This window comes from Cetorhinus maximus, chromosome 18 (genome assembly GCF_964194155.1).
Source record: "Cetorhinus maximus chromosome 18, sCetMax3.hap1.1, whole genome shotgun sequence".
NCBI lineage: Eukaryota > Metazoa > Chordata > Chondrichthyes > Lamniformes > Cetorhinidae > Cetorhinus > Cetorhinus maximus.
This window is the reverse complement of record NC_135896.1, coordinates 468,298-487,351: the sequence shown is the minus strand read 5'-3', so window position 1 is coordinate 487,351 and position 19,054 is coordinate 468,298. Positions and strand designations below refer to the sequence as shown.

The following is a 19,054-nucleotide window of genomic DNA, read 5'->3' as shown; positions in this document are numbered from 1 at the left end:
TTTTATGGATCCCAACGTTAATTTTCTATGTAAAAAAAAATCACCGAGAAGTGAAGAAACTGTAAACCTGGAACAGGGGCAAATACAGAATAAATTCCAGGCACGGGGCAATTCGATTGTGTCGCACATTCGGTGCCTGTCCCTTTAAATCCGACATACCGGCTGCTGGTGTCCATCAGCCAATGGGAGCGCGAGGAACCAGAGCTGGCCGGTCAGCCGAGTGACGTCCTCTTCTTCCATTGGTCTATTTCGCGTCCATCACACGGGACACGCCCCATGGCGCGGCTACAGCCAATCGGAGCGGGAGGCGGGGTATCCTGGCTGGTGAGCTGATGCAGCGAGAGCGCGCGGGCGATTGGCAGGTGAGCGGGAGCGCGCGGGGGAAAGGAGGGGGTTATTCGACAATGGAGGGCATCACAGCAAAGCTCAGACTCCAAGTGGGGCTAAACTGTCAGAGGGTCAGTACTGAGGGAGTGCTGCACTGTCAGAGGGTCAGTACTGAGGGAGTGCTGCACTGTCGGAGGGTCAGTACTGAGGGAGTGCTGCACTGTCGGAGGGTCAGTACTGAGGGAGTGCCGCACTGTCGGAGGGTCAGTACTGAGGGAGTGCCGCACTGTCGGAGGGTCAGTACTGAGGGAGTGCTGCACTGTCAGAGGGTCAGTACTGAGGGGGTGCTGCACTGTCGGAGGGTCAGTACTGAGGGAGTGCTGCACTGTCGGAGGGTCAGTACTGAGGGAGTGCTGCACTGTCGGAGGGTCAGTACTGAGGGAGTGCTGCACTGTCAGGGGGTCAGTACTGAGGGAGTGCTGCACTGTCAGAGGGTCAGTACTGAGGGAGTGCTGCACTGTCGGAGGGTCAGTGCTGAGGGAGTGCCGCACTGTCGGAGGGTCAGTACTGAGGGAGCGCCGCACTGTCGGAGGGTCAGTGCTGAGGGAGTGCTGCACTGTCGGAGGGTCAGTGCTGAGGGAGTGCCGCACTGTCGGAGGGTCAGTAGTGAGGGAGCGCCGCACTGTCGGAGGGTCAGTACTGAGGGAGCGCCGCACTGTCGGAGGGTCAGTACTGAGGGAGCGTCGCACTGTCAGGGGGTCAGTACTGAGGGAGTGCTGCACTGTCAGGGGGTCAGTACTGAGGGAGTGCTGCACTGTCAGGGGGTCAGTACTGAGGGAGCGTTACACTGTCGGAGGGTCAGTACTGAGGGAGCGTTACACTGTCGGAGGGTCAGTACTGAGGGAGCGTTACACTGTCGGAGGGTCAGTACTGAGGGAGTGCTGCACTGTCAGAGATCTAAAAGTTTTCCATAGGCACTTAAGCAGAAAATGGTGGTAAAAGGAGGAGTGGGATCTGGCCAATCAGCTGGCTCGCAGCTCTGAAGGCCCAGCAGCGCCATCAGGGAGTTTTGGCCACTGCTGGGACTACAGGTAGTCCCACCACCCCAAGGAGCCAGATAAGTCCTGGATCAGGGGTCTCAGGAGAGGTGTCAGCTGTGGCTCAGTTCATAGCACCCTTGCCTTTGAATCAGAGGGTTGTGGGTTCATGTCCCACTCCCGGAAACCAATAACTGTGATTGTACTCAAAAGAGTTGCAATCTGTGACTGTTGATAACTCGAAAGAGTATTAGGGGTCTTATCATGTGGGGCAACTGGGAGGTGATGGGTTTGGGAGGCTGGGTTTGAGAAGTTGGGGGTGGAGGGTTAACGGTGGGAGGGGAATGACCTGGGAAGGGGCCAGGGCGCCTTCAATGGGCCCAACGAGGTCTCCCCCTCCCTTGCCCGACACCTGCCCGCTGCTAGACTTCCTGCATGGAGTCGGCCTCCTCACACACCAATAAAATAGTGGCGGGGGCGGGGTGAGGCCTCAATGGGCCCAAGGGTATGTGGGCCACCCAACGTCTCCACTGCCCACTGCCACCCCCCTCCCCCCAGTATGATTTCTGACAGGTTGTGGGCAAGCGTGTAGGTGGTGGGAGGGAAGCCCACCCGAGGGAAGCCCACCCACTTGGTTTTATGTGCCCTGCCTATGGCGTCAAACCCACCGGCAGGAAGCAGAAGATCCCCCTGGTATGATGTTGTCCTGTTTACTCTCACCCCTGACATTTTCTCTCTTATTCTCCCTCTCTCTGTTTCTCCTCCCCCTCCCCATCCCTCCCCCTCTCTCCCTCTCCCCCTCTCTCCCCCCTCCCTCCCCTCCCCCCTCCCCTCCCCCTCTCTCCCCTCTCTCCCCTCCCCCCACCCCCTCCCTCCCCTCCCCTCGCCCCTCTCCCCCCTCTGCCCCCTTATCCCTCGCTCCCCTTCACCCTCTCGCTGCCTCGGCTCTTCCCCGCAACCCTCTTCCCCCCTCGCCCCTCTCTCCCCCTCCCCCTTCTCCCCCTTCTCCCCCTTCTCCCCCTTCTCCCCCTTCTCCCCCTCGCCCCCTCTCCCCCTCCCCCCTCTCCCCCTCTCCCCCTCTCTCCCCTCTCCCCCTCTCTCCCCTCTCCCCCTCCCCCATCTCCCCCATCTCCCCCTTGCCTCCCCCTCGCCCCCTCGCCCCCTCGCCCCCTCCCCCCCTCTCCCCCTCTCTCCCCCCTCCCCCTCTCTCCCCTCTCCCCCTCTCTCCCCTCTCCCCCTCCCCATCTCCCCTATCTCCCCCTCGCCTCCACCTCGCCCCCTCCCTCTCCCCCCTCCCCCTCACCCCCTCCCCCATTTCCCCCTCGCCCCCTCTTCCCCCTCGCCTATCCCCCTCCCCCCTCGCCCATCCCCCTCGCCCCTCGCCCCTCTCCCCCTCGCCCCTCTCCCCCTCGCCCCTCTCCCCCTCGCCCCTCTCCCCCTCGCCCCTCTCCCCCTCGCCCCTCTCCCCCTCGCCCCTCTCCCCCTCGCCCCTCTCCCCCTCGCCCCTCTCCCCCTCGCCCCTCTCCCCCTCGCCCCTCTCCCCCTCGCCCCTCTCCCCCTCGCCCCTCCCCCTCGACCCTCGCCCCTCTCGCCCCTCCCCCCCTCGCCCCTCCCCCTCGACCCTCGCCCCTCCCCCTCGACCCTCGCCCCTCTCTCCCCTCCCCCCTCCCCCCTCGCACCTCTCCCCTCTCCGACCCCCCTCTTCACCCTTTACCCCATCTCCCTCCGCCCCATTACCCTCTCCCCTTCACTTCCCCCACTTTCTATGCCCCCTCCACCCCGTCTCTGCCCCCCCCCCCTCACCCTCTCTCTCCCCCCCCCCTCACCCTCTCTCTCCCTTGCATCTCCCAGGATGAGCCGGTTTCTCAATGTGCTTCGCAGTTGGTTAGTGATGGTCGCTGTCATTGCCGCGGGCAACACCATTCAGAGTTTCCGGGACCACAGCTTTTTATCGGACAAACTATACACGGGGAGCCCGACACTCGGTAAGGACTGGGGTCCCTGTGGTGTGGGAGTGGGAAAAGTAGAAGAAATAGCAGCAGGAGTAGGCCCTTCAACCTGTCTAACCTGCTTTCTGGGGAAGAGAATTCCAAAGATTTCCCCCTGGGGGAAGAAATTCCTCCTCATCTCCAATTTAAATGGGAGACCCCTTAATCTTAAACTGTGTCCCTAATGCAACACCTGCCCCTTCACTTCCCCTCTCCTCACCGTCCAAGGGCCCAAACACTCCTTTCAAGTGAAGCAGCATTTCACTTGCACTTCCCCTAACTTAGTCTACTGCATTCGTTGCTCCCAATGCGGTTTCCTCTACATTGGAGAGACCAAACGCAGACTAGGTGACCGCTTTGCAGAACACCTTTGTTCTGTCCGCAAGAAAGACCCAAACCTCCCTGTCGCTTGCCATTTTAACACTCCACCCTGCTCTCTTGCCCACATGTCTGTCCTTGGCTTGCTGCATTGTTCCAGTGAAGCCCAACGCAAACTGGAGGAACAGCACCTCATCTTCCGACTAGGCACTTTACAGCCTTCCAGACTGAATATTGAGTTCAACAACTTTAGATCTTAAACTCCCTCCCCCCATCCCCACCCCATTTCTTCCCCCTCCCTTTTTTTTCCAATAATTTATATAGATTCTTCTTTTCCCACCTATTTCCATTATTTTTAAATCTACAACTAATACTTTGTTAGTCTTTCCACCCCACCCCCACTAGAGCTGTACCTTGAGTGTCCTGCCATCCATTCTTAATTAGCACATTTTCTTAGATAATATCACCACCTTCAACACCTCTTTGATCCTTTTGTCTGTGACATCTTTTGATTATCTGCTCCTATCACTGCTTGCTTATCTCCACAACCACCCCACCCTCAACTTCTCTCTCCCCCCGCCCCCCACCTTAGACCAGCTTATATTTCTCCCCTCTCCTAACTGTACTCAGTTCTGCCGAAGGGTCATGAGGACTCGAAACGTCAACTGTTTTCTTCTCCGCCGATGCTGCCAGACCTGCTGAGTTTTTCCAGGTAATTCTGTTTTTGTTTTGGATTTCCAGCATCCGGAGTAGCTTTTAGCTTTTTGTTTTTATCCCTAATTACTTGCTGTACCTGCATACTAACTCTTTGTGTTTCACCACACTGTGGGTGTATCTACACCAATGGACTGCAGCGGTTCAAGAAGGTGGCTCACCAGCATCCTCTCAAGGGCAATTAGGGATGGGCAATAAATGCTAGCCCAGCCAGTGATGCCTACATCCTGTGAAAGAATAACTAAGTATCTAACACCTATCTCTAGTACTGTCCAACACTCTCACTCTCACCTTATTCCTTTTCTTCTACACCCTGGTGCCCATTGTCCTGCCAATTTAGCCTAAATCCTCCCTAACCACCCTAGTGAACTCCCCCACGAGGACATTGGTCCCAGTCCTGTTGAGATGCAACCTGTCCCTTTGTGAATAAGCACCTTCTATCCCAGAATTGTTCCCAATGTCCCAAGCTCTCCCTCCTGCTCCATGCCTCAAACCACAGATTGCCCCTCCCTATCTTCCTATCTCTCCACTCGCTAGCCTGCAGCACTGGGAGTAATCCAGAGATTTAAAAAACTTTTTAACTTCCTCTCTTGTTCCTGAAAATCTGATGGTAGAACCCCAATATCTACCCCCTCTGTGTCACCGATACATGTACCACAATTTCTGGCTCACTTCTTCTCCCTGCAGTATCCTCTTGCAGCCTCTCTGTGAAGTCCTTTCTCTTGGCATTGGGGATGCAACACACCATGCGAGACTCCGGCTGACATTTACAGGAACGGACACTTTAAAGATGTTTTATTCTCTTGTGTTGCTAATGGTTGTATTTTACTTTTGTTTCTGTGCAGTTAATGGTCTACAGGCGAGGACATTTGGGATCTGGACTCTGCTGTCCTCCATCATTCGGTTCACATGTGCGGTGGATATTCACAACAGAACGTAGGTAACTGTGGGACTGCAGCAAAGCATAGAGAGAACTCTACCTAACCCTGTGCTGTACCTGTCCTGGGAGTGTTTGATGGGGACAGTGTAGAGGGAGCTTTACTCTGTATCTAACCCCGTGCTGTACCTGTCCTGGGAGTGTTTGATGGGGACAGTGTAGAGGGAGCTTTACTCTGTATCTAACCCCGTGCTGTACCTGTCCTGGGAGTGTTTGATGGGGACAGTGTAGAGGGAGCTTTACTCTGTATCTAACCCCATGCTGTACCTGTCCTGGGAGTGTTTGATGGGGACAGTGTAGAGGGAGCTTTACTCTGTATCTAACCCCGTGCTGTACCTGTCCTGGGAGTGTTTGATGGAGACAGTGTAGAGGGAGCTTTACTCTGTATCTAACCCCGTGCTGTACCTGTCCTGGGAGTGTTTGAATGCAATAAGCCACCCATTGACTGGAGACTGTAGTGACCACTGGGATGCTGACTGTTACTTTGTGTTTCCACAGGTTGTATCACATTACACTCTGGACCTTTATTCTCGCTTTTGGCCACTTCTTGTCTGAGTCCTTCATTTATCACACAGCACCCATTACGATAGGTGTCATGGCACCCCTGTTAGTAGCTGGTAAGTAGAACTTGTGATTGGTCACTGGGGTAGTCTATACCAGTAACCTGAGCTTAATTGACAAGCTCAGGTGCCGCTGATTATAGATGTCGTGACCCGCAGGGACCCGGTGACCCGCAGTGTTCGGGGACCCGGTGACCCGCAGTGTTCGGGGACCCGGTGACCCGCAGTGTTCGGGGACCCGGTGACCCGCAGTGTTCGGGGACCCGGTGACCCGCAGTGTTCGGGGACCCGGTGACCCGCAGTGTTCGGGGACCCGGTGACCCGCAGTGTTCGGGGACCCGGTGACCCGCAGTGTTCGGGGACCCGGTGACCCGCAGTGTTCGGTGACCCGGTGACCCGCCGTGTTCGGGGACCCGGTGACTCGGTGACCCGCAGTGTTCGGGGACCCGGTGACTCGCCGGGTTCGGTGACCCGGTGACCCGCAGTGTTCGGTGACCCGGTGACCCGCAGTGTTCGGTGACCCGGTGACCCGCAGTGTTCGGGGACCCGGTGACCCGCAGTGTTCGGGGATTCGGTGACCCGGTGACCCGCAGTGCTCGGGGACCCGGTGACCCACAGTGTTCGGGGATTCGGTGACCCGGTGACCCGCAGTGTTCGGGGACCCGGTGACCCGCAGTGTTCTGTGACCCGGTGACCCGCAGTGTTCGGGGACCCGGTGACCCGCAGTGTTCGGGGACCCGGTGACCCGCAGTGTTCGAGGACCCGGTGACCCGCAGTGTTCGGGGACCCGGTGACCCGGTGACCCGCAGTGTTCGGTGACCCGGTGACCCGCCGTGTTCGGGGACCCGGTGACTCGGTGACCCGCAGTGTTCGGGGACCCGGTGACTCGCCGGGTTCGGTGACCCGGTGACCCGCAGTGTTCGGTGACCCGGTGACCCGCAGTGTTCGGTGACCCGGTGACCCGCAGTGTTCGGGGACCCGGTGACCCGCAGTGTTCGGGGATTCGGTGACCCGGTGACCCGCAGTGCTCGGGGACCCGGTGACCCACAGTGTTCGGGGATTCGGTGACCCGCAGTGTTCGGGGACCCGGTGACCCGCAGTGTTCTGTGACCCGGTGACCCGCAGTGTTCGGGGACCCGGTGACCCGGTGACCCGCAGTGTTCGGGGACCCGGTGACCCACAGTGTTCGGGGACCCGGTGACCCGGTGACCCGCAGTGCTCAGGGACCCGGTGACCCGCAGTGTTCGGTGACCCGGTGACCCGCAGTGCTCGGGGACCCGGTGACCCGCAGTGCTCGGGGACCCGGTGACCCGCAGTGTTCGGGGACCCGGTGACCCGCAGTGCTCGGGGACCCGGTGACCCGCAGTGCTCGGGGACCCGGTGACCCGCAGTGTTCGGTGACCCGGTGACCCGCAGTGTTCGGTGACCCGGTGACCCGCAGTGTTCGGTGACCCGGTGACCCGCTGGGTTCGGGGACCCGGTGACCCGCAGTGTTCGGTGACCCGGTGACCCCGCGACCCGCAGTGTTCGGTGACCCGCCGGGTTCGAGGACCCGGTGACCCGCAGTGTTCGGTGACCCGTGACCCGCCGGGTTCGGGGACCCGGTGACCCGCAGTGTTCGGTGACCCAGTGACCCCGCGACCCGCAGTGTTCGGTGACCCGCCGGGTTCGAGGACCCGGTGACCCGCAGTGTTCGGTGACCCGGTGACCTGCAGTGTTCGGGGACCCGGTGACCCTGCGACCCGCCGGGTTCGGGGACCCGGTGACCCGGTGACTGGTAGAGATTATGTAAGTAGCTTTCAGATTCTTGTACATTTCAGTTACCAAACTTCACCATGATTCAAACTAATGATGTGTGCAAGAGAATCTGCTCAGTCTGTGCTCAATTACAGTTTCTATCAGTGACCTTTTAACTCTTGGATTTCTGCTGTTTAATCTCTTAAATCACTCACCATCCTGACTTGGAAATATATCACCGTTCCTTCACTGTCGCTGCGTCAAAATCCTGGAACTCCCTCCCTAACAGCACTGTGAGTGTACCTACACCACCCTCCCTAACAGCACTGAGTGTACCTACACCACCCTCCCTAACAGCACTGTGAGTGTACCTACACCACCCTCCCTAACAGCACTGTGAGTGTACCTACACCACCCTCCCTAACAGCACTGTGGGTGCACCTACACCGCTGGGACTGCAGTGGCTCAAGAAGGCAGCTCACCACCACCTTCTCAAGGGGTAATTAGCAATGGGCGATAAATGTGAACAAAAGGATATATGTGTATTAGTTGTTATTCTTTGTTTGTTACACTTCCTTCCACTGACTTTTGCCCCCTCTGTCCTGAGGTTTCTCGATCCTGGGAATGATGGTTGGATTTCAGTACATGGAGGATCCTCTGGAGGCAACTTCCATTCAACCGAAGAAGCGGATCTAAAGCCTTCCCTGATGGGCTGTCTGATCACAAGGGCAGAACAAGCTGAAAGATAAGCCCATTCCGGCCACACGTCTGACCACCTCACTTGGGCACCACATCACTGCACTTTCAACTTCATTCCTTGAAATAACAGTGACTGAAAAGCATTCCTCGGCTGTAAAGAATTTTAAGATGTCCTGACTTCATGAAAGATGCTGTACAAATGGAAATCTTTCTTTCCATCACTAAATGATCATTGTGAAAATATGCTGTTTGTAACTTTTTCTGCTTTAGTATCACCTGCCCGCTGTGAGATAGATTACAGGCTGAAACTATTTGCAGTTGTACTTTTGTTGATACTGTAACACCTGGCAGGGGCCTGGTGAGGGACCACCCCGAGCAGGGGGCCAGGGTGTTAGCTGCTGTGCTGCCCCCAATTTCTTGGTGCAGTTATGTAGAATTAGTCTCAAATGTAATGTTTCCTACAATGGAACAACTCATTGTGATGTTATGACCTAAAGAATGGCCTTTGGGCCATGTACTGAGTGCCTTGAGCCTTTAACCATACTCCAGTGAGAGTCAGCACCTTCAGGAGAGGAGGGGACCTGTACCCCAGTGAGAGTCAGCACCTTCAGGAGAGGAGGGGACCTGTACCCCAGTGAGAGTCAGCACCTTCAGGAGAGGAGGGGACCTGTACCCCAGTGAGAGTCAGCACCTTCAGGAGAGGAGGGGACCTATACCCCAGTGAGAGTCAGCACCTTCAGGAGAGGAGGGGACCTGTACCCCAGTGAGAGTCAGCACCTTCAGGAGAGGAGCGGACCCCTACCCCAGTGAGAGTCAGCACCTTCAAGAGATGAGGGGGACCTGTACCCCAGTGAGAGTCAGCACCTTCAGGAGAGGAGGGGACCCCGTACCCCAGTGAGAGTCAGCACCTTCAGGAGAGGAGGGGACCCCTACCCCAGTGAGAGTCAGCACCTTCAGGAGAGGAGGGGACCCCTACCCCAGTGAGAGTCAGCACCTTCAGGAGAGGAGGGGACCTGTACCCCAGTGAGAGTCAACACCTTCAGGAGAGGAGGGGACCTGTACCCCAGTGAGAGTCAGCACCTTCAGGAGAGGAGGGGGACCTGTACCCCAGTGAGAGCACCTTCAGGAGAGGAGGGGGACCTGTACCCCAGTGAGAGTCAGCACCTTCAGGAGAGGAGGGGGACCTGTACCCCAGTGAGAGTCAGCACCTTCAGGAGAGGAGGGGACCTGTACCCCAGTGAGAGTCAGCACCTTCAGGAGAGGAGGGGGACCCTGTACCCCAGTGAGAGTCAGCACCTTCAGGAGAGGAGGGGGACCCTGTACCCCAGTGAGAGTCAGCACCTTCAGGAGAGGAGGGGATCTGTACCCCAGTGAGAGTCAGCACCTTCAGGAGAGGAGGGGGACCCTGTATCCCAGTGAGAGTCAGCACCTTCAGGAGAGGAGGGGGACCTGTACCCCAGTGAGAGTCAGCACCTTCAGGAGAGGAGGGGCCTGTACCCCAGTGGGAATTCCCAGTATGAAAATGCTGCATGCCCCTACCTCCTCCCCCCCACCCCAGTACTCCCCTAATTCAGAGGCGAATTAACTGTAAAAGGCTGATTGTGAAACATTTGACTCACCACAGTAAACCCTGGGCACCTGTAGTCTATTCATGATCTGTATTCAGTTAGCATGGCACACTAAGTTGGAGTCAGCAGTCTGTGTGTGTTGGGCATATTGGACGCTGAAATGACGACTTGTTGATCACTCCATCCTCCTCCAACGCCTCACCCCAGGTACAGCTGGGTTAGACTGCTCTCCCCTTGTTTCATTGCTATTGATACATGCCTACCCAGAAAATCACCTGCAATGGTTTCTCTTTCCACTCATTTACCTCTGGTATCCCTCAAGGATCTATCCTTGCCCCTCCTCTTTTTCATGTACATGCTGCCCCTGGGATCATCTGAAAACACATTAGTTTTCACAGGTACACTGCCAATACCCAGCTGTACCTCACCACCACCTCTTTCAACTCCTTCACTGTCTCAGTGATTTGTGCACATATACCCCCAGTGTTTCTGTTCCTGCACTCACTATAGAATTGTACCATCAGAACACAAAAGCAAGGAAGTTATACATAGCCTGAATAACACACAAAGAACAAAGAAAAGTACAGCACAGGAACAGGACCTTCGGCCCTCCAAGCCTGTGCCCATCATATTGCCCATCAACTAAAACATTTTGCACTTCCGGGGTCCGTATCAAGTTCAGCCTCAGCTGGAGTGTTGCTTCCAGTTCTAGGCATCACTTTTTAGGAAGGTTGTGAAGGCTTTAGGGTGCAGAAAAGATTCACAAGAATGGTTCCAGGAATGAGGAACTTCAGTGATATTGATAGATTGGAGAACTGGGGCTGTTCTCCTTTGAGAACATTGAGAGATTTGATTGAGGACTTCAAAATCATGAGGGGTCTGGACAGAGTAGATAGGGAGAAACTGTTTACACTTGTGAAAGGATCGAGAACCAGAGGGCACAGATTTAAGATAGTTGACAGAAGAAACAATGGCAACACGAGAAACTTTTTCACACAGTGAGTGTTTAGGATCTGGAATTCACTGCCTGAGATTGTGGTGGAGGCAGGTTCAATCATAGCCTTCGAAAGAGAATCGGATAAATATCTGAAGAGGAAAAATTTCAGGGCTATGGGAAAAAGGCAGGTGAGTGGCACAAAGTGAATTGTTTTTGCAAAGATTCAGCATGGACACAATGGGCCGAATGGCCTCCTATGCTGTAACCATTCTATGATTCTATAAATTGTTGTTGAACTCTCAGAGGACGACTGTGCGATTTTAAATCAGAGACGACCTTAAAGAGGGTTTCACAGTTGTTCAAATTTATTACCTATTTTTCCATTCACTTAGGCAGAGCTCAGGTTTCAATCCCTGGCAATCTCGTGATATAATACAGTAAAATTTGCCATTTCCTAGAGTTGTGTAAAAGGTGATTTCTTTCAGTTGTAATTAAAACAGTTGTTATATTTTTATCCTGAGTACGAATCTGTGGATCAGATAAATCCACATTAAATCTGGAATCTGATTTTTAAAAATTATTTATTTGTTCACAATTTGTGGATGTCACTGGCTAGGCCAGCATTTATTGCTCATCTCTAATTGTCCTTGAGAAGGTGGTGGTGAGCCACCCTCTTGAACCGCTGCAGTCCATGTGGTGTAGGTACAACAGTGCTGTTCGGGAGAGAGTTCCAGGGTTTTGACCCAACGATAGTGAAGGAACGGCGATATATTTCCAAGTCAGGATGGCGAGTGGCTTGGAGGAGAACTTCCAGGTGGTGATGTTCCCATCTATCTGCTGCCCTTGTCCTTCTAGATGGTAGTGGCCATGGGTTTGGAAGGTGCTGTCAAGGAGCCTTGGTGAGTTTCTCCAGTGTATCTTGTAGCTGGTACACACACTGCTGCTACTGTGCATCGGTGGTGGAGGGAGTGAATGTTTGTAGATGGGGTGCCAATCAAGTGGGCTGCTTTGTCCTAGATGGTGTTGAGCTTCTTGACTGTTATTGGAGCAGCACTCATCCAGGCAATTGGTGAGTATTCCATCTTTGTGCTTTGTCCTGGATGTTATCAAGCTTTGTTTTGTTTAGTGTCACATTTGGAAGCCAGACGCTGGATTTTTCCCACCATTGTTTCTCTGGAAGGTGCTGCCTGTCGCAGGGGATCAATGCCAAGGGCCTGGATACCCTGCACTGGCCAAGTCCTGTAGATGTTCTTCATTTGTGAAGCCAGAGAGTGAGTGGCGCAGCCTCATCCCTCCAACCTCCTCACCCCAACACACCGTCCCTCCAACCCTCCTCACCCCGACGCACCCCTCCAAATCCTCCCTCCTCACCCCAACACACCACCCCAAACCCCTCCCTCCTTACTGCAACACACCACTCCACACCCCATCCTCCTCACCCCAAGAGATACCACCCCACGTCCACCCCCTCACCCCACACCCTTTCCTCCTCACACCATCCACCCACCAAAACTTCCCCATCCCACCCACCTGGCATTAGTCAGGGTGCAACATAAATATACGAGAACAGTTGCAGGGATGAGCGGCTTCGGTTATGAGGATAGTTTTTTAAAAATGCATTCATGGGATGTGGGTGTCGCTGGCTGGGCCAGCATTTACTGCCCATCCCTAATTGCCCTTGAGAAGGTGATGATGAGCTGCCTCCTTGAACCGCTGCAGGGTACACCCACAGCGCTGTTAGGGAGGGTGGTGTGGGTACATCCACAGTGCTGTTAGGGAGGGAGTTCCAGGATTTTGACCCAGTGACAGTGAAGGAACGGCCGATATATTTCCAAGTCAGGATGGTGAGTGACTTGGAGGGGAACTTCCAGGTGGTGGTGTTCCCATCTATTTGCTGCCCTTGTCCTTCTAGCTGGTAGTGGTCATGGGTTTGAAGGTGCTGTCTAAGGAGCCTTGTTGAGTTCTTGCAGTACATCTTGTAGATGGTACACACTGCTGCTACTGTGTGTCGGTGGTGGAGGGAGTGAATGTTTGTGGATGTGGTGTCAATCAAATGGGCTGCTTTGTCCTGGATGGTGTCAAGCTTCTTGAATGTTGGAACTGCACTCATCCAGGCAAGTGGGGAGTATTCCATTACACTCCTGACTTGTGCCTTGTAGATGGTGGACAGGCTTTGAGGAGTCAGGAGGTGAGTTACTCGCCATAGGATTCCCAGCATCTGACCTGTTCTTGTAGCCACAGTATTTATATGGCTGGTCCAGTTCAGTTTCTGGTCAATAGTAACCCCCAGAATGTTGATAGTGGGGAATTCAGTGTTGATAATGTCATTGAGTGTCAAGGGGTGATGGTTACATTCTCTCTTGTTGGAGATGGTCATTGCCTGACACTTGGTGTAAATGTTACTTGTCACTTGTCAGCCCAAGCCTGGATATTGCCCAGGACTTGCTGCATTTGGACATGGGCTGCTTCAGTATCTGAGGAGTCGTGAATGTTGCTCAATATTGTGCAATCATCAGCGAACATCCCCACTTCTGACCTTATGTTGGAAGGAAAGTCATTGATGAAGCAGCTGAAGATGGCTGGGCCTAGGACACTACCCTGAGGAACTCCTGCAGTGATGTCCTGGAGCTGAGATGATTGAAGAAGCTGGGCTATTCTTAAAGGAGGTTGAGAGGAGATTTGATAGAGGTATTCAAAATCACGAGGGGCCTGGACAGTGTCGATTGGGAGAAACTGTTCCCATTGGTGGAAGGATCGAGAACTGGAGGACACAGATCTAATGGAATTGAGGCAAAAGAAGCAATGGTGACATGAGAAGAAATTTCTTCACGTAGCGAGTGATTAGGATCAGGAGTACACTGCCTGAGTGTGTGATGGAGGTGGGGTCAATCGAGTGGTTAGGATTGGAATGCACTGCCTGAGAGTGTGATGGAGGTGGGGCCAATCGAGTGGTTAGGATTGGAATGCACTGCCTGAGAGTGTGATGGAGGTGGGGTCAATCGAGTGTTAGGATTGGAATGCACTGCCTGAGTGTGTGATGGAGGTGGGGCCAATCGAGTGTTAGGATTGGAATGCACTGCCTGAGTGTGTGATGGAGGTGGGGTCAATCGAGTGGTTAGGATTGGAATGCACTGCCTGAGAGTGTGATGGAGGTGGGGCCAATCGAGTGGTTAGGATTGGAATGCACTGCCTGAGAGTGTGATGGAGGTGGGGTCAATCGAGTGTTAGGATTGGAATGCACTGCCTGAGTGTGTGATGGAGGTGGGGTCAATCGAGTGTTAGGATTGGAATGCACTGCCTGAGTGTGTGATGGAGGTGGGGTCAATCGAGTGGTTAGGATTGGAATGCACTGCCTGAGTGTGTGATGGAGGAGGGGTCAATCGAGTGTTAGGATTGGAATGCACTGCCTGAGAGTGTGATGGAGGTGGGGTCAATCGAGTGTTAGGATTGGAATGCACTGCCTGAGTGTGTGATGGAGGTGGGGTCAATTGTTGCTTTTAAAGGGAAATGGTCAAGCACCTGAAGAGAGAAAAAAATTGCAGGGGTTAGGGTAAGGGCAAGGGAGTGGGACTAAGAGTTGCTTTTGCAGAGAGCCATCCTGGACATGATGAGCCAAATGGCCTTCTACTCTGTTCTAACCATTCGATGATTTTATAACATACTGAGGATCCTTATGGAGCGTGTTGCCCTAAGGCCCCTGGACCTCTTTAAGCAAAGTTCTTTTATCTGTTTAAAATTGGTATTACATGATGATGGATTTTTTTTGGAATGCTCTAGCAAAGTGGGCACAGATATGGTGGGTTGACTGGCTTCCTTTGGTTCTGTTAGTCTCTATGGGGTTATACAGTTAGGTTCGAGATATGGTTTGCGTAAAGAGTATTGTATTAAAGAAGCTGGCAACCTTGTTCTGGACATAATGCAGCCCATTCAAACATTGCTGTAGCTGCTGCTCATTTCAAGATCATGTAATGAAACATCAAATCAATCACATTTAGGCATTAGGCCCAAGATTTTATTTATAATTCTGAACCCTATCTCATTCTTTCAATTTGAAATACCGTCCACTGTTCCTGCAAATTGTGCTGCTATTTTCCAAATGTAGATGAATAAAATCTCACTGTTGCTCTTAGTGGAATTAGGCAGGTCCAACCAGTACGGAAACTGCAAGAATTGTCCAGCACCTCCGCTCTGTTCAAAGGGCAGCAATATGTTACATGATCTATATATACAGGCCTGTAATCAAATGGTAATCACAATTTACAGGGGATCCTACAACAAGCTCAGAGCTACACAGCTGACAAACAATGTTCTTTCATTGGCTAAAACAGGTGTATCTGTACCAAAGAATGAAAGGTGTAAGCATCAAGAGATTAATTCATCTATTGCCCTTCATGGATGATGCAGGAGGTCAATCAGCCCTTTCTTCTCCTCGACTAGAACATTATTGTTGAGGCCTTAGTGAGCAATCTTTGTACAATGATGAGGTTACACTGAACTACTGGGTTCTTCCCAAATGGCAACACCAAAAGCAGCTTACAGACTCGCTCCTCACTGGTGTACACCCAGACTCGAACTACAGGCACCAGCTGTACAGCCAGACTCGGACTACAGGCACCAGCTACACACCCAGACTCGGACTACAGGCGCCAGCTATACACCCAAACTCGGATTACAGGCGCCAGCTATACACCCAAACTCGGACTACAGGCACTAGCTGTACAGCCAGACTCGGACTACAGGCACCAGCTGTACAGCCAGGCTTGGACTACAGGCACCAGATGTACAGCCAGACTCAGACTACAGGTACCAGCTGTACACCCAGACATGGACCACAGGCACCAGCTGTACACCCAGACATGGACTACAGGCACCAGCTGTACACCCAGACGTGGACTACAGGCAACAGCAGCTGTACACCCAGACATGGACTACAGACACCAGCTGTATACCCAGTCTCAGACTACAGGCACCAGCTATACACCCAGACTCGGACTACAGGCACCAACTATACACGCGAACTTGGACTACAGGCACCAGCTGTGTACCCAGACTTGGACTACAGACACCAGCTATTCACCCAGACTCGGACTACAGGCACCAGCTATTCACCCAGACTCGGACTACAGGCACCAGCTGTACACTCAAACTCGAACTACAGGCACCAGCTATACACCCAAACTCGGACTACAGGCACCAGCTATACACCCAGACTCGGATTACACGTACCAGCTGTACACCCAGACTTGGACTACAGGCACAAGCTATACACTCAAACTTGGACTACAGGCACCAGCAGCTGTATACCCTGACTCAGACTACAGGCACCAGCTGTACACTCAAACTTGGACTACAGGCACCAGTTGTACACCCATACTTGGGCTACAGGCACAGCTGTACACCCAGACCCGGACTACAGGCACCAGCTATACACTCAAACTCGGACTACAGGCACCAGCAGTATACCCAGACTCGGACTACAGGCACCAGCTGTATACCCAGACTTGGACTCGGGCACCAGCTGTACACCCAAACTCGGACTACAGGCACCAGGCTATACACCCAGACTCGGACTACACGTGCCAACTGTACACCCAGACTCGGACTACATGCACCAGCTGTATGCCCAGACTTAGACTACAGGCAACAGCAACTGTACACCCAGACTTGGACTACAGGCAACAGCAGTTATATACCCAGACTCAGACTACAGGCACCAGCTATACATTCAAACTTGGACTACAGGCACCAGCAGCTATACACCCAGACACAGCCTACAGGTACCAGCTGTACACCCAGACCTGGGCTACAGTTTATATACCTGTTTATTATTTCTGTGGAATCAGAATCCTAACAAAATGTTAAGTAGAATTTTTGATTTTTTTTACAGCTATCTGTATGTATTGTTTGTGCTGTTACACAAGGTACTGTAAATCTTTCAGTGTTGTGCTGTGTAGTTACAACTGCTAAGGGAACATTCCAAAACCATCTGACCGAGGCTCTTACACCACTGTATAGCTATGTATAGCTATAGTCTATGTATAGCAGCCCTGCTTTGTGTGCCAGCACATGTCCCTCAGAAAACTAGAGATTTTATTGATGGCCAGGAACTGGAAAAGAGCAGCACAATGAGTCTTATTATGGAAATCTTTCCTGGAGGGTAAGAGCTTAGTTAATGCAGATGAAGTGATCATGATACATATTCAAAATATTAGGCTTTGGCAAATCAATTTCAAAGAGAATCTGCAGGTATAAAGCAGTCCTTGCCATCCTTGTAGGCATGCCTCATGGTGCTGGCTGAGTATCCTTGACTCTATCCGTGGTTTGGCTGGTTCACTGGGATTGTGTTCACAGTGCTGCCTCGTTTAAGATTATAGAGCTGCAGACTCCCTCCTCTGCCTTTTTGGCAAACTGCTGTGATATGTGGAAAAAAAACAAAGCATGCATTAGGGACACAGTGACGATAACCAGCAGCTGCAGCAGCCTCTATTTATAGATCAGGTGACGTCTGAACTGTCACTGTACCACATCATTTAGAACCCAGACTGCATTTTCAACTGGAAGGCACAGGCCTGATTCTAGAGACTCTTCACTTGCTGGTCACACTTCTCCACAACCAGAAACCAAACATCAAATGATGCAAGCCTTTTAAATGCTTGCACACGACTGAAGGAAAAAAAGCCCACAGTTAGAACTTTTGTTGTTGGATAGTGTGAACAATTAAAGAGTAAATGGAAAAGAAACAAAAGAACAGGATGAGGCCATTCATCCCTTACGCCTGTTACAGAGGAGACATTTCCAGATTTCCACCTCCCCTTGTGTGAAAAAGTGTTTCATGATTTCAATCCTGAAGATTTAGCTCTCAGTTTAAGATTATTCCCTCTTGCTTTGGATTTGAAGGTGACGGGACCCATTCAAAAGGCTGTTATAAAGGCATACATGATCTTTGATTTTATAAACAGAGATATTTTCCCACTGACATTGGTGGGGGAGAGGGGGAGGTGGGGGGAAGGAATAAAAAGCACGCTCTCTGCCAATTGACAGCTTCTTCAGAAGCTTGTTTAGGGGCCTGTCCAGTCAGAATGGAATTTTTAAACTTTATTTCAGCAAATCCCAAGTACACAGCTGTCAGTTTAACCGTGGGGCCAATGAAAGTTTCCCTAATTTTTTTTGCCTGTTTTTTTTCGGGACTGACTTGCCCCAAATCAAATGCTGGGGCCTCCATTTGTCCTTCATGGCTCCTTCAAGCCTGTAGACTCTGCTGGCCCTCTGAGGAGCCGCCTGCTCTCTTTGGCAAGGCAGCAGCAACCCCCAGTGTGGCCACCTCCTGTCTTTGCCACTGGTTCAGGGCAGGGAGGTCCTGCCTCCTGCAGGCACTTGGCACCAATGATTGGGCATCGAGTGCGTGCAATTCTGGTCACCACATTACCAGAAGGATATGGAGGCGTTGGAGAGGGTGCAGAGGAGGTTTACCAGGATGCTGCCTGGTCTGGAGGTTATTAGCTATGAGGAGAGGTTGGAGAAACTCGGATTGTTCTCACTAGAGCGACGGAGATTGAGGGGCGACTTGATAGAAGTTTACAAAATTATGAGTGGCATGGACAGAGTAGATAGTCAGAAGCTTTTTCCCAGGTTGGAAAAGTCAATTACTAGGGGGACATAGATTTAAGGTGAGAGGAGAAAACTATAGAGGAGATGTATGGGGCAAGTTTTTTACGCAGAGGGTAGTGAGTGTCTGGAATTCGCTGCCAGAGGAGGTGGTGGAAGCAGGTACGATAGTGGTGTTTAAGAGGCAGCTTGACAAATACATGAATAGGATGGGAATAGAGGGATACGGACCCCAGAAGTACAAAATGTTTTAGTTGATGGGCAATATGATCTGCGCAGGCTTGGAGGGCTGAAGGGCCTGTTCCTGTGCTGTACTTTTCTTTGTTCTTTGAGCTCACCTCCTGCTTAATTAGGGCATTTGAATTTAAAAATATTCATCTGAGCACTGGGTTTCCTAACCCCACTTTGAAAATCTTGACCTATGAGTTCCACACTCAATGGCAAGGCACTGAGTTGAGAAGGCAGCAGCCTTGCCATTTTCTGCTGCTACCAATTAAATCTAAATCAAATATAACGCAGACTCCGACTATCCTGTGCAGTTGCCTCCTCTTTTTTGCCAGGGTGCAGACACAGAATGCCTGCTTAGTACCCACCATCCCCAGGGGGTTTGCTGTTGTGTTACTGCCT

At 52.5% G+C, this 19,054-nt stretch overlaps 2 protein-coding genes across 5 annotated transcripts in view; one reads left to right on the top strand and one right to left on the bottom strand.

The window, feature by feature from the left end:
• Nucleotides 1-205: 205 nt before the first annotated feature.
• On the top strand, nt 206-8,558 carry erg28 (ergosterol biosynthesis 28 homolog). Of its 3 annotated transcripts, none has more exons than XR_013579413.1 (5): nt 206-362; nt 3,216-3,349; nt 5,230-5,320; nt 5,820-6,207; nt 6,259-8,558. XR_013579413.1 is itself a non-coding variant. In XM_078561919.1 (5 exons), exons 2-5 carry the CDS (start codon nt 3,217-3,219, stop codon nt 8,312-8,314), a joined length of 432 nt encoding a protein of 143 aa, XP_078418045.1. In that variant the 5' UTR covers nt 210-362; nt 3,216; the 3' UTR covers nt 8,315-8,558. The 3 variants fall into 3 exon arrangements, 2 of the variants coding, with proteins under 2 accessions (XP_078418045.1, XP_078418046.1); XM_078561919.1 differs by having other exon boundaries at nt 210-362; nt 5,820-5,938; nt 8,226-8,558; XM_078561920.1 differs by having other exon boundaries at nt 361-458; nt 5,820-5,938; nt 8,226-8,558.
• A 6,249-nt stretch (nt 8,559-14,807) lies between these two features.
• LOC144692861 (choline/ethanolamine transporter flvcr2a-like) overlaps nt 14,808-19,054 on the bottom strand; it is a 33,810-nt gene continuing 29,563 nt past the window's right edge. For both annotated transcript variants that reach the window (XM_078561917.1, XM_078561918.1), the window contains one exon: nt 14,808-17,233. In XM_078561917.1, the coding sequence (XP_078418043.1) occupies nt 17,168-17,233 (66 nt within the window). In that variant the 3' untranslated portion in view covers nt 14,808-17,167. The remainder of the gene's footprint in view (nt 17,234-19,054) is intronic.

Excerpts from the sequence above, each read along its gene's own strand:
- erg28 (XM_078561919.1), top strand. The coding sequence starts at position 3,217 with ATGAGCCGGTTTCTCAATGTGCTTCGCAGTTGGTTAGTGATGGTCGCT. Across the intron at positions 3,350-5,229 it reads CACGGGGAGCCCGACACTCG|TTAATGGTCTACAGGCGAGG; the intron begins GTAAGGACTGGG and ends GTTTCTGTGCAG. Across the intron at positions 5,939-8,225 it reads GGCACCCCTGTTAGTAGCTG|GTTTCTCGATCCTGGGAATG; the intron begins GTAAGTAGAACT and ends CTCTGTCCTGAG.